General features: G+C 54.7%; 2 protein-coding genes and 1 long non-coding RNA gene across 3 annotated transcripts in view; 1 reads left to right on the plus strand and 2 right to left on the minus strand.

Moving 5' to 3' along the window:
* Positions 1-13,695, plus strand: part of LOC145534148 (uncharacterized) — a 770,273-nt gene that overhangs the window by 314,716 nt on the left and 441,862 nt on the right. Inside the window, exon 41 of the long non-coding RNA XR_014074274.1 lies at positions 6,132-6,243. This is a non-coding gene — a long non-coding RNA (uncharacterized LOC145534148). The remainder of the gene's footprint in view (positions 1-6,131; positions 6,244-13,695) is intronic.
* On the minus strand, positions 634-2,450 carry LOC145534112 (uncharacterized). The gene is made up of 3 exons (XM_081561482.1): positions 2,251-2,450; positions 1,539-1,851; positions 634-1,286 (listed from the first exon to the last, which is right to left on the minus strand). Exons 1-3 carry the CDS (start codon positions 2,383-2,385, stop codon positions 658-660), a joined length of 1,077 nt encoding a protein of 358 aa, XP_081417608.1. The 5' UTR covers positions 2,386-2,450; the 3' UTR covers positions 634-657.
* On the minus strand, positions 8,276-13,348 carry LOC145533969 (uncharacterized). Its single transcript, XM_081561323.1, has 3 exons — positions 9,893-13,348; positions 9,181-9,493; positions 8,276-8,928 (listed from the first exon to the last, which is right to left on the minus strand). The coding sequence occupies exons 1-3, from the start codon at positions 10,127-10,129 to the stop codon at positions 8,300-8,302; spliced, it is 1,179 nt and encodes a 392-aa protein (XP_081417449.1). The 5' UTR covers positions 10,130-13,348; the 3' UTR covers positions 8,276-8,299.

Here is a 13,695-nt window from a genome sequence, read left to right on the forward strand (position 1 = left end):
CTCCTTGGAACTTCCCATGTGTTTCTCTTTTTTATGGAACAGTGATTTTCTAGAGGGGTTCTGGGCCACAAGGATGTTGGGTCATTTTCTAGCCTTCTGTCATGAAGAACGCTTTCCTGGGTGTTGGGGTGGTTTGTTGTTCCAGCTCCCTTTCTTGGCTTCTTTTGGGAGCTGGTGCAACAAGACGAGCTCAGCCTCTGCCTTCTGGCTGAGATGTCACCCTTGACACAGCAATGCCTGCCTGGAGATAATGATGGCAGTTGCCAAAAGGGCTTCGTTTGGCACATGGTATCTTGAAAGGACGTACACCGTCCTTTCAGATATCAAAGGCTAGTTCAAATGACATACAAATGAGAACTCTCCAATGGAGTCTTACAGTAGTTGGAGAGTCCAAAAAACACTCCTTCAGTCATTTCACTGAGAGTCATTGATTGGGGACACCAAGAATATAGGAAGGAATGCACAAAGAAAGGATGAAATTGTGTTCAGGATCGGGGGAAGGGATGAACAGGGCGTGCTTGCCTTGAATCCAGGCTTTGTTGGGGGGTGGGGCATAAAGATCAAACGGGTCTGAAACTACAAAGTGGTGATGGTAACACAGTATCACCAGAGTTACACAACAGTGTTCCCAAATTGCAACAATGATGAAAAAGTTTACTAATCCCAACTTAACCAACAAAAGTACAGGAAACCATACAAAAAATAAAACATCACCAGAAAGGTGGAAACAAAGCAAATGCAAAGCAGTTCAGGGGAAAGGAACTCCATGTCCCCTGGGGGCAGACCGAGTTGCCAGCGTCCACGGTGAGCAGACGGGGATGGAGGCTGCAGAGCCGACCGCTCCCCTGGACGTGGTGTTTCCGGCAAGGGCTCTGGGTGTCTGTCCAGAGCGGGGGCTCGTTCTCCCTGCAGGGGTGGGTGAGTCATCGTGGGCGTCTGGGTGTTGCGCGGGAGCCAGGGCAGGCTCTCCCTGCCGAGGCGGTGACTCCTCCTCTGCCTCGGGTTCTCCTGCCAGAGCCCGAGCAGGTAGAGGTGCACGTGGAGGTGGAGGTTCTGGCTGAGGGGGTGGGACATCAGTGCCTGGGGCTGGGGGTCCTGCAGGCATGGAGATCCGATCTGCCCGGTGTGCTGGCCAGTACCCAGCTGGCCTGGTGTCTCTGCGAGGGCAAGTCTCGGTTCTCCATCTGCCCTCGGTGGATCCCTGGGTCCTGCACCTGGAGCCAGCACCTCTGTAGGGACAGGTCTGGGAAGCGGAGCCTGGTTCCAGTTGGAGGCCAGTGCTAGAGCTGGGGGAGAAGCAAAGTTTGCCCACAGGCCAGCCTTGGCATGTGCGTCTCCCGGGACAGAAAGCTTCCAAGAGATTCCCAAAGACTACCCAGCGTCGGATGTCTTTTGGGACTGAAGTGTGCAAGATGGGGGGCGGGGGGTGTGAGGCCAGCGCTTGCTGCAGGCCCAGCAGCAGCTTTCGGGGACTCGTCCCTGTGTAGCTCAGCACCCCCTCCCCACACACTCCCGTGCACCAGCCCCAGCGTCCTCACCTCTGTGCTCTGGCGTGCTGGGCTCCAGGTCCTCCTGCTGCCTCAGAGGCCGGGGTTCTCGGGACTCTGGGTCGGAGCCGGGTGTGCTGAGCTCCGTGGCAGCCTCAGACTGGGCCGCCGGGTGTATCCTGGGCGGTGTCTCGGCAGCAGGCCTTCCCCGCCTCCGCTTCTCCCCCGGTGGGGCTGATGCCTCCGTGGGCACGCTCACCTGGAGCCTGCACTGGGCCTCACGGGCGGGGGGGTGGTGCTCCGACCCCTCCCTCCGGGAGGTGGATGGGGTGTCCCCGTCCTCGGCCTCATCACGTGGGAAGCTCTGCAACGACAGTGACCGTCAGCCAGCCATGCTAGGAGTTTTCCGAGCTGGGCCTGGGCAGTGGAGCCGCTGCTTCTGCCTGCTCGAACTTCTCTTCCCAGAAGGGTCAGAGACGTGTGTCTGCTCAGATCCCCACCCGGGAGGAAAGAGACCCACCTGAGGGTGTGAGGTCCGCCTGGGCGGCCGCCGCTGCCCGCACTCTCCCCATCCCGCCCAGCCTGCTCTCCCCTGGGGTGTGGACACAACTTGTCCGCAGGCTTCTGACCCCACATCCGCCTGGGCTTCCTTGAGGGAGACACACCCCAAGAAACCCGCATCCACACACACAGGCAAAGGACCCGGTGTTTCCGGGTGGCATGGGAGAGGCGGCCTGGTCCGTCCTGGGGCTCCCCGTGTTACCTTTCTGTTTCTCCGGGCAAAGGGCCAGACGCCTCTCGGGGGTGTCCTGAGCCAACGTCGACAGGGTGCCCGCGCACACTGCCTGTGAGCACTCCTGAGGCCCCGGCCTCTGGGCAGGGGCAAACAGCCGAACATCCTGGCAGCCAGTGAACTGGCTGGGGGCTCCTCTCCGCTCTGGAGGCCTGGATACCCGGGCTGCGGGTTCTGTTGGGTTCTGTTGCCGGCAGGTGACATCATCTCCTGGGGTTCGTGCTGAGGTCCCTTCCCCAAAACTTCCCAAGGGAATCTCTGGGTTTCTGACTGCGCGACCACCCCCCTTGGGCCATGTGCAGGCACAGTGACACCCACACAGCCCAGCCCACAGCCCTGGGGAGGCCTGGGTTCAGCCAGGGCCTGAGCTCCGAGCACCCCACTGCTCTCAGACCAGGCTCCTTCTTCTCATAAGTGGTGTGGCCCTGGACAAGCATATGCCCCTCAGGGTTGCCCCAGTCTCTCCATCTGCAGAGCGGTGGTCATTCTCCCATCTGCTTCCTAGGTCTGTCGGCCTACGAGCAGCTCCATGCCTTTCCACCTGGGGCCGATATCACGTGGAGCTTGTGCGCTGAGACTTCAGAAAGAAAGATTCCATCCAGGGCTGACACAGCACAGAATGGGGCAGAACGAGGCCTGGATGCGCCGTGGTACCCAGGAAAAGGCACTCCCCCTCCTGACTGTTTTGAGACCCCGCATCCAAGTTGGAGGACCGAAAGGAAGACTCGAAGGTCTCCCTCTCTTACAGAAAAGAGTAGCCAACTTTCTGCTCCTCTGTTTCCATTGAGATTCTGTTCAAGTGTCCCAGCTCGGCTTCTGCGGGTGGCTGAGCTTCTAATGGCTCCCTGCGTTCTTGTCTTTTCCTCTCCAAACCTTCCGTCCTTTTCCCCCTTCTGGGGTGGAAGGGTGCTGTCATTGCTTCTACCTTCGAGGCAGATTGAGGAAAAGTCTGGACCGTCGACTCCTTTCCTCTCTTTGGTTCCGTGTCTCTCTCTGGCTGTGTCCCTCTCTTTTCCTTTCTCAGTTCCGTCTGTGTCTTCCTCTTTCTCTCTCGTGTGTGGATGGATGGATGCTAGGGATGCACATGTATATGATTAGATGAGGGTTATGTTTTAGGGATAGGTTAGAGGGAGAGAAAGGCTTTAGGTCGGAGTTGGTCATGGGGGAAGGGTCAAGGGTGGTGGTGGTGTTGTTTCTTGGAATCTGAGTGCTGTGCATTCTTCGTCTCTTTCCATATGAACCCCTTCTCAGATACACCAATTGCAAGGAGTCTCTCATGTTCTGTTTCCTATCTTTTGCATTTGTGAATGCTTAGCTTCTCTGTTGTGAAGAGGTTCCATTGGATGGAAACCCATGGGTGTACTTCGTGTACCTCTTTGCCTTACTTGAAGAGACCCATTTCGACCTCCGCCCAGCAAATGGCAAGGAGACTCTGATGTTAAGGAGCCTTTGACCTACGCTTCTTTCTAGCTATCTCATGACATCAGTCTTTAGGGTGAGGTTTTCCCCCTATATTGAGGTGGTATGAGATCAAAACCAATAGCGTTCTTCAGATGTAGCTGTCTGGTTTTCCCATGGACATTGATTGAAGAGGCTTTCTTGTTCCCATTTGGATATTCTCCCCTTCTGTGTCAGAGATGAGTTGACCATGGATGCTGGGGTTTGTTTCTGGACCCTCCACTTTATTCCATCGATCTGGATCTGTGTGTGTTGTTGTATTCCCAATAGCATACTGTCCTGCTGCTGCTGCTGCGGCTAAGTCACTTCAGTCGTGTCTGACTCTGCGCGACCCCATGGCCTGCAGCCTACCAGGCTCCTCCGTCCAGGACATTTTCCAGGCAAGAGTACTGGAGTGGGTCGCCATTGCCTTCTCCGATACTCTCCTGAGGATCCTAGTTTGGTCGTCTAATTTCCTTTCACACAACCTTGGATGTCCGTATCGGGGCTTTTTCGTCGGATTGTATTGACAGTTTAGGCTCTTTTCTGTCTCCGTACCCCTTTTGCAATTCTTTGTTCGGTGCGAAAATGCATTGGCATTTTGGGAGGAATAGCATCGAAGCTGTGGATTGCCTTGTGGGGCTGTGACATCATTTTCCCAATAGGAATTCTTTCAAGCCCTGAGCACAGCTTCTCTTTCCAGTGATTGGTGTGGGCTTGATCTTCCTTCTTCCATCTCTCGCCGTTTTGTGAGAACAGGTCCATCCTTCCCTTCTGGGTTAGATGGACTGGTGGGTATCACTTCAGTGAATGGCATTGTCAGTGGGGGTGATAATTCCCTTCTCGTTGGAAGACTTTGCTGTGAGTATTAGAAATGCAAGTGACTTCTCTTCCCCTTCCTCCCTGTCCATCTCTCAGAGCCACCGGGAAACAGAGGCCTCATCCACGGTCACACAGGCCTGAGGGGGTGCAACTAGACTGTTGTTTCTTCAGGCCCTCAGTGCTGGACATCATCCGGGATCCTCTGTGTGTGTCTTCCTCAGTCTGGTGTCCCTTCAGACCTTTCCCTAGTTTTCACAGGCTTGTTGTGTTGGTGTTCTTTGTCTGTTTGGAGACACATCCTTGATAAGCTTTGTGTTTCCACTCATTCGTCTCGCGATGTATGACCTGTCTTTTGCTTTTGTCATGAGGTCTTTCCCACAGTAGATATCTTTGATTTTGCAAAGTCCACTGTATTCTCTGGGTTTTTTTTTTGTGGACTGGCTTTTAGTTTTGTGTGTGAAGACTCAAAGCACGTGTCCGGTTTCTGCTCATTGTTCTTCGAGATTTGTGACAAGTTTTCATGGAAAGTTTGTCTAGGGATAACTGGAAGTGAACTCGGTGTAAGGTGTCAAGTCTCCATCTCCATTCCTGTCATCCCCTGCAGTTTCCAATTCCCTGTTCCTGAGTGGTTTTAGAGACCTTGTGGGGAGTTTGGTTGCATTGGAGTTTGCATTTCCACCTTGATTCGATTCACACTGTTCTGCCCTCAGGGACACTGTCAAGGGGGAGTGAGGAGCAGCCTGCACTTCCAGCAGTGACCACACGGTGGGGCGAGTGCTGCTCTCCCCTCAGGGAGCCCCAGGCCACAGGCATCCCAGTGAGGAGCCAGCTCTGTGCTCAGCTGAAAGGAGTTAGTCTCTCAGGAGCCTCTGAGCCCTTGCCTTTGGATCACCCAGGGTGGGCATTTACTGGGACAGAAAAAATTGCCCTGAATTCCATGGACGGAAGAGCCTGGCTGTGTAGAGTTCGTGAGTTGCCGCGAATCAGACACAACTGAGGACACAAAAATTCTATAGATTAAAACACTTTTTGGGGGTGGGGGGGAGTGAAAGGGGGGGATGTGGGTTTTTTTGTCTTATATAATAGCCAAGGGAAATCTAGTTTAAACCTAAATTCACATAGACGGGAAAGGTATAGCTCTCCGTCACCCTATTAAAAAAAAAAAAAAAAAACTACTAAACTTTTCTGAAAGTTTATTTAGTAGCTTCCTTGAGCAGTTCATTGTGAAGCATTTTTTTTTTTTTCTGTGACATTGGCCTCATTAAAAAGCACGGTTTGCCTTTACTGGATAATTCTGTTCATTGGTTTCTTAGGGAACCTTGGTAATATTTGAGTTTCCTGGGGAGTATGGTCACATGACCTGGCCCTGGCCAATCGGTGCGTTCCACCTCCCTGGCCACTGTGATTGGCTCCGGGCTGGGGCAGTGCCCAATCGGGGCCCAGGGCCGGGCCTCCCGTTGGAAGCCAGGGGAAGACGAGCTGTCGTCCTTCTGGGGTAGGGGAAGGGGTGGGGCCGGGGGAGGTCAGGCTCCAGCAGTGGGAGGGGCGTGAGGCCCGCCTGCGGCAGTTGGTGACCTTCCTGCTCCCCTCAGGGCAGAGCCGCCGGCCTGAGAATGAGGGCGCTGCTGAGCCCAGGGCCTGGGATGGCCCGTTGCTGCTGTGGTCCCAGAGCTCCACCCGAGACCTGAGGGAAGCCGTCTGCCCGTGAGTCCTCTCCCGCTTGTCTGTCAGCTTGTTTGAAGCATGCTGGGTTTTCTGCCCAGCTGGCTAAGGGGAGTCCCTGGAAATGCAAGGGTGTGGGTTTTGGCAGACTTCAGGGAAGACATGCCAGATGAGCCTGGGAGACTCCAGCTTAATCTGGATTCAGGAGATATCTCTTCGGGCCAGCTAGTAATTGTAGGATAAGCCTAATGAGTCTTCACAGGATGAAGAGAGTAACGTGCCAAGGTAGCAATCGATGTCCTCATTCGAGAGGATGAAGCTGGTGCTCAGAGAAGGGGGGAACTTGGCCACAGCAAGGAGGTGTGCACCCAGACAGAACCCCCAGATCCGGCCATTGGAGCTCAGGGAGGCCACTGGTGTGGCTTGTCCCTGTGGCAGGGGCCGAGGCACGCAGCCCACCCTGATTCCTGCGGGGGCCTGACTTGGGAAGTGCCATCTGGTAGCTTTGAGACTCACCAAACCAAATTGCACTGGAGAGAGGAGGGACACCTTCCTTCATCCACCCCCCACCCCCGCCGGATTCCCACATACCCTGACCCCTTTCTCCCGATTTCGGAGCCATTTCCAGAGTCCCGCTCATATGACCTCATTCGAAGTGCACTGTGGACGAGCTGCCATCTGCAGCTACTACCACAGCGGCCAAGGGCTTTAGCTCCCGACTACCTCCCTTCCTTTGGAACTTGGGGGCCCTCTACTCCCCACTTGCACACCACAGACCTTTGCTGAGGATTGTGGGGACCCTCACTCAGTTTGCAGTACGTTGTAGCCATCCCTGTCCTCTCTATACCTCCCTTGAAACTCAGCTTGTGAGCTCCTTTGGAGCAGCGTGGCCCACCTGGCTGCAACGGAAGAGACACAGCTGACAGTGAAACAACAGCTTAGATCTGAGACCCGGAAAGCTCTGTCAGAAGGGACCTCCCTCTTCACACCGTAGAGGCTGTAGGAGGCGCCAGGCTTTCGAACCAGTGCTGGGGCCAAAATGACTCCACAGCTGTTTTCCTTCCTGGGGAGGGTTCTGGCTCGAGTGGGAATGGCTCAAGTCTCCTAAGGTTCTGCAAGCCCACTGTGTGCAGATTCACGGTACACAGAGAGGAGAAGGTGGAGTCCTGCCCTGTAGGTGGTCACAGCTCACGGATGAGCCAGGCAGGCAGGCAGGCAGGGCATGAGAACACCTGAGCTGCCTTCATGAGTGAATGGTGTGGGGGCAGAGGAAGAGAAGCCGGTCTGCTCCCTCGTGTGGTGCCCCGGGCAGGTTGTCCCCAGAGGAAACCCTTACGACGGTGAGGACTATCACTGCTGTTTCCCAAGGGGTTCCGTCGGTGCGTGTCTTCCCCGGAGCGGTCAGGCCGTCTCTCAAGTACACGGGCCATGGGCATTGCCTCTCCTTGGAACTTCCCATGTGTTTCTCTTTTTTATGGAACAGTGATTTTCTAGAGGGGTTCTGGGCCACAAGGATGTTGGGTCATTTTCTAGCCTTCTGTCATGAAGAACGCTTTCCTGGGTGTTGGGGTGGTTTGTTGTTCCAGCTCCCGTTCTTGGCTTCTTTTGGGAGCTGGTGCAACAAGACGAGCTCAGCCTCTGCCTTCTGGCTGAGATGTCACCCTTGACACAGCAATGCCTGCCTGGAGATAATGATGGCAGTTGCCAAAAGGGCTTCGTTTGGCACATGGTATCTTGAAAGGACGTACACCGTCCTTTCAGATATCAAAGGCTAGTTCAAATGACATACAAATGAGAACTCTCCAATGGAGTCTTACAGTAGTTGGAGAGTCCAAAAAACACTCCTTCAGTCATTTCACTGAGAGTCATTGATTGGGGACACCAAGAATATAGGAAGGAATGCACAAAGAAAGGATGAAATTGTGTTCAGGATCGGGGGAAGGGATGAACAGGGCGTGCTTGCCTTGAATCCAGGCTTTGTTGGGGGGTGGGGCATAAAGATCAAACGGGTCTGAAACTACAAAGTGGTGATGGTAACACAGTATCACCAGAGTTACACAACAGTGTTCCCAAATTGCAACAATGATGAAAAAGTTTACTAATCCCAACTTAACCAACAAAAGTACAGGAAACCATACAAAAAATAAAACATCACCAGAAAGGTGGAAACAAAGCAAATGCAAAGCAGTTCAGGGGAAAGGAACTCCATGTCCCCTGGGGGCAGACCGAGTTGCCAGCGTCCACGGTGAGCAGACGGGGATGGAGGCTGCAGAGCCGACCGCTCCCCTGGACGTGGTGTTTCCGGCAAGGGCTCTGGGTGTCTGTCCAGAGCGGGGGCTCGTTCTCCCTGCAGGGGTGGGTGAGTCATCGTGGGCGTCTGGGTGTTGCGCGGGAGCCAGGGCAGGCTCTCCCTGCCGAGGCGGTGACTCCTCCTCTGCCTCGGGTTCTCCTGCCAGAGCCCGAGCAGGTAGAGGTGCACGTGGAGGTGGAGGTTCTGGCTGAGGGGGTGGGACATCAGTGCCTGGGGCTGGGGGTCCTGCAGGCATGGAGATCCGATCTGCCCGGTGTGCTGGCCAGTACCCAGCTGGCCTGGTGTCTCTGCGAGGGCAAGTCTCGGTTCTCCATCTGCCCTCGGTGGATCCCTGGGTCCTGCACCTGGAGCCAGCACCTCTGTAGGGACAGGTCTGGGAAGCGGAGCCTGGTTCCAGTTGGAGGCCAGTGCTAGAGCTGGGGGAGAAGCAAAGTTTGCCCACAGGCCAGCCTTGGCATGTGCGTCTCCCGGGACAGAAAGCTTCCAAGAGATTCCCAAAGAATACCCAGCGTCGGATGTCTTTTGGGACTGAAGTGTGCAAGATGGGGGGCGGGGGGTGTGAGGCCAGCGCTTGCTGCAGGCCCAGCAGCAGCTTTCGGGGACTCGTCCCTGTGTAGCTCAGCACCCCCTCCCCACACACTCCCGTGCACCAGCCCCAGCGTCCTCACCTCTGTGCTCTGGCGTGCTGGGCTCCAGGTCCTCCTGCTGCCTCAGAGGCCGGGGTTCTCGGGACTCTGGGTCGGAGCCGGGTGTGCTGAGCTCCGTGGCAGCCTCAGACTGGGCCGCCGGGTGTATCCTGGGCGGTGTCTCGGCAGCAGGCCTTCCCCGCCTCCGCTTCTCCCCCGGTGGGGCTGATGCCTCCGTGGGCACGCTCACCTGGAGCCTGCACTGGGCCTCACGGGCGGGGGGGTGGTGCTCCGACCCCTCCCTCCGGGAGGTGGATGGGGTGTCCCCGTCCTCGGCCTCATCACGTGGGAAGCTCTGCAACGACAGTGACCGTCAGCCAGCCATGCTAGGAGTTTTCCGAGCTGGGCCTGGGCAGTGGAGCCGCTGCTTCTGCCTGCTCGAACTTCTCTTCCCAGAAGGGTCAGAGACGTGTGTCTGCTCAGATCCCCACCCGGGAGGAAAGAGACCCACCTGAGGGTGTGAGGTCCGCCTGGGCGGCCGCCGCTGCCCGCACTCTCCCCATCCCGCCCAGCCTGCTCTCCCCTGGGGTGTGGACACAACTTGTCCGCAGGCTTCTGACCCCACATCCGCCTGGGCTTCCTTGAGGGAGACACACCCCAAGAAACCCGCATCCACACACACAGGCAAAGGACCCGCTGTTTCCGGGTGGCATGGGAGAGGCGGCCTGGTCCGTCCTGGGGCTCCCCGTGTTACCTTTCTGTTTCTCCGGGCAAAGGGCCAGAGGCCTCTCGGGGGTGTCCTGAGCCAACGTCGACAGGGTGCCCGCGCACACTGCCTGTGAGCACTCCTGAGGCCCCGGCCTCTGGGCAGGGGCAAACAGCCGAACATCCTGGCAGCCAGTGAACTGGCTGGGGGCTCCTCTCCGCTCTGGAGGCCTGGATACCCGGGCTGCGGGTTCTGTTGGGTTCTGTTGCCGGCAGGTGACATCATCTCCTGGGGTTCGTGCTGAGGTCCCTTCCCCAAAACTTCCCAAGGGAATCTCTGGGTTTCTGACTGCGCGACCACCCCCCTTGGGCCATGTGCAGGCACAGTGACACCCACACAGCCCAGCCCACAGCCCTGGGGAGGCCTGGGTTCAGCCAGGGCCTGAGCTCCGAGGACCCCACTGCTCTCAGACCAGGCTCCTTCTTCTCATAAGTGGTGTGGCCCTGGACAAGCATATGCCCCTCAGGGTTGCCCCAGTCTCTCCATCTGCAGAGCGGTGGTCATTCTCCCATCTGCTTCCTAGGTCTGTCGGCCTACGAGCAGCTCCATGCCTTTCCACCTGGGGCCGATATCACGTGGAGCTTGTGCGCTGAGACTTCAGAAAGAAAGATTCCATCCAGGGCTGACACAGCACAGAATGGGGCAGAACGAGGCCTGGATGCGCCGTGGTACCCAGGAAAAGGCACTCCCCCTCCTGACTGTTTTGAGACCCCGCATCCAAGTTGGAGGACCGAAAGGAAGACTCGAAGGTCTCCCTCTCTTATAGAAAAGAGTAGCCAACTTTCTGCTCCTCTGTTTCCATTGAGATTCTGTTCAAGTGTCCCAGCTCGGCTTCTGCGGGTGGCTGAGCTTCTAATGGCTCCCTGCGTTCTTGTCTTTTCCTCTCCAAACCTTCCGTCCTTTTCCCCCTTCTGGGGTGGAAGGGCGCTGTCATTGCTTCTACCTTCGAGGCAGATTGAGGAAAAGTCTGGACCGTCGACTCCTTTCCTCTCTTTGGTTCCGTGTCTCTCTCTGGCTGTGTCCCTCTCTTTTCCTTTCTCAGTTCCGTCTGTGTCTTCCTCTTTCTCTCTCGTGTGTGGATGGATGGATGCTAGGGATGCACATGTATATGATTAGATGAGGGTTATGTTTTAGGGATAGGTTAGAGGGAGAGAAAGGCTTTAGGTCGGAGTTGGTCATGGGGGAAGGGTCAAGGGTGGTGGTGGTGTTGTTTCTTGGAATCTGAGTGCTGTGCATTCTTCGTCTCTTTCCATATGAACCCCTTCTCAGATACACCACTTGCAAGGAGTCTCTCATGTTTTGTTTCCTATCTTTTGCATTTGTGAATGCTTAGCTTCTCTGTTGTGAAGAGGTTCCATTGGATGGAAACCCATGGGTGTACTTCGTGTACCTCTTTGCCTTACTTGAAGAGACCCATTTCGACCTCCGCCCAGCAAATGGCAAGGAGACTCTGATGTTAAGGAGCCTTTGACCTACGCTTCTTTCTAGCTATCTCATGACATCAGTCTTTAGGGTGAGGTTTTCCCCCTATATTGAGGTGGTATGAGATCAAAACCAATAGCGTTCTTCAGATGTAGCTGTCTGGTTTTCCCATGGACATTGATTGAAGAGGCTTTCTTGTTCCCATTTGGATATTCTCCCCTTCTGTGTCAGAGATGAGTTGACCATGGATGCTGGCGTTTGTTTCTGGACCCTCCACTTTATTCCATCGATCTGGATCTGTGTGTGTTGTTGTATTCCCAATAGCATACTGTCCTGCTGCTGCTGCTGCGGCTAAGTCACTTCAGTCGTGTCTGACTCTGCGTGACCCCATGGCCTGCAGCCTACCAGGCTCCTCCGTCCAGGACATTTTCCAGGCAAGAGTACTGGAGTGGGTCGCCATTGCCTTCTCCGATACTCTCCTGAGGATCCTAGTTTGGTCGTCTAATTTCCTTTCACACAACCTTGGATGTCCGTATCGGGGCTTTTTCGTCGGATTGTATTGACAGTTTAGGCTCTTTTCTGTCTCCGTACCCCTTTTGCAATTCTTTGTTCGGTGCGAAAATGCATTGGCATTTTGGGAGGAATAGCATCGAAGCTGTGGATTGCCTTGTGGGGCTGTGACATCATTTTCCCAATAGGAATTCTTTCAAGCCCTGAGCACAGCTTCTCTTTCCAGTGATTGGTGTGGGCTTGATCTTCCTTCTTCCATCTCTCGCCGTTTTGTGAGAACAGGTCCATCCTTCCCTTCTGGGTTAGATGGACTGGTGGGTATCACTTCAGTGAATGGCATTGTCAGTGGGGGTGATAATTCCCTTCTCGTTGGAAGACTTTGCTGTGAGTATTAGAAATGCAAGTGACTTCTCTTCCCCTTCCTCCCTGTCCATCTCTCAGAGCCACCGGGAAACAGAGGCCTCATCCACGGTCACACAGGCCTGAGGGGGTGCAACTAGACTGTTGTTTCTTCAGGCCCTCAGTGCTGGACATCATCCGGGATCCTCTGTGTGTGTCTTCCTCAGTCTGGTGTCCCTTCAGACCTTTCCCTAGTTTTCACAGGCTTGTTGTGTTGGTGTTCTTTGTCTGTTTGGAGACACATCCTTGATAAGCTTTGTGTTTCCACTCATTCGTCTCGCGATGTATGACCTGTCTTTTGCTTTTGTCATGAGGTCTTTCCCACAGTAGATATCTTTGATTTTGCAAAGTCCACTGTATTCCCTGGGTTTTTTTTTTTTTTGTGGACTGGCTTTTAGTTTTGTGTGTGAAGACTCAAAGCACGTGTCCGGTTTCTGCTCATTGTTCTTCGAGATTTGTGACAAGTTTTCATGGAAAGTTTGTCTAGGGATAACTGGAAGTGAACTCGGTGTAAGGTGTCAAGTCTCCATCTCCATTCCTGTCATCCCCTGCAGTTTCCAATTCCCTGTTCCTGAGTGGTTTTAGAGACCTTGTGGGGAGTTTGGTTGCATTGGAGTTTGCATTTCCACCTTGATTCGATTCACACTGTTCTGCCCTCAGGGACACTGTCAAGGGGGAGTGAGGAGCAGCCTGCACTTCCAGCAGTGACCACACGGTGGGGCGAGTGCTGCTCTCCCCTCAGGGAGCCCCAGGCCACAGGCATCCCAGTGAGGAGCCAGCTCTGTGCTCAGCTGAAAGGAGTTAGTCTCTCAGGAGCCTCTGAGCCCTTGCCTTTGGATCACCCAGGGTGGGCATTTACTGGGACAGAAAAAATTGCCCTGAATTCCATGGACGGAAGAGCCTGGCTGTGTAGAGTTCGTGAGTTGCCGCGAATCAGACACAACTGAGGACACAAAAATTCTATAGATTAAAACACTTTTTGGGGGTGGGGGGGAGTGAAAGGGGGGGATGTGGGTTTTTTTGTCTTATATAATAGCCAAGAGAAATCTAGTTTAAACCTAAATTCACATAGACAGGAAAGGTATAGCTCTCCGTCACCCTATTAAAAAAAAAAAAAAACTACTAAATTTTTCTGAAAGTTTATTTAGTAGCTTCTTTGAGCAGTTCATTGTGAAGCATTTTTTTTTTTTCTGTGACATTGGCCTCATTAAAAAGCACGGTTTGCCTTTACTGGATAATTCTGTTCATTGGTTTCTTAGGGAACCTTGGTAATATTTGAGTTTCCTGGGGAGTATGGTCACATGACCTGGCCCTGGCCAATCGGTGCGTTCCACCTCCCTGGCCACTGTGATTGGCTCCGGGCTGGGGCAGTGCCCAATCGGGGCCCAGGGCCGGGCCTCCCGTTGGAAGCCAGGGGAAGACGAGCTGTCGTCCTGCTGGGGTAGGGGAAGGGGTGGGGC

Source organism: Giraffa tippelskirchi, chromosome 14 (assembly GCF_054371585.1).
Source record: "Giraffa tippelskirchi isolate mGirTip1 chromosome 14, T2T-mGirTip1v1.2.pri, whole genome shotgun sequence".
NCBI classification, from domain to species: domain Eukaryota; kingdom Metazoa; phylum Chordata; class Mammalia; order Artiodactyla; family Giraffidae; genus Giraffa; species Giraffa tippelskirchi.

What these genes read in the sequence shown, in the direction of transcription:
- LOC145534112 (XM_081561482.1), bottom strand. Translation starts at nt 2,385, where the DNA reads ATGTTCGGCTGTTTGCCCCTGCCCAGAGGCCGGGGCCTCAGGAGTGCT. An exon ending in TTGCCCGGAGAAACAGAAAG is followed by an intron (nt 1,852 to 2,250) that starts GTAACACGGGGA and finishes CTGTCGTTGCAG; the next exon opens with AGCTTCCCACGTGATGAGGC. An exon ending in CAGCACGCCAGAGCACAGAG is followed by an intron (nt 1,287 to 1,538) that starts GTGAGGACGCTG and finishes CTTCTCCCCCAG; the next exon opens with CTCTAGCACTGGCCTCCAAC.
- LOC145533969 (XM_081561323.1), bottom strand. Translation starts at nt 10,129, where the DNA reads ATGATGTCACCTGCCGGCAACAGAACCCAACAGAACCCGCAGCCCGGG. An exon ending in TTGCCCGGAGAAACAGAAAG is followed by an intron (nt 9,494 to 9,892) that starts GTAACACGGGGA and finishes CTGTCGTTGCAG; the next exon opens with AGCTTCCCACGTGATGAGGC. An exon ending in CAGCACGCCAGAGCACAGAG is followed by an intron (nt 8,929 to 9,180) that starts GTGAGGACGCTG and finishes CTTCTCCCCCAG; the next exon opens with CTCTAGCACTGGCCTCCAAC.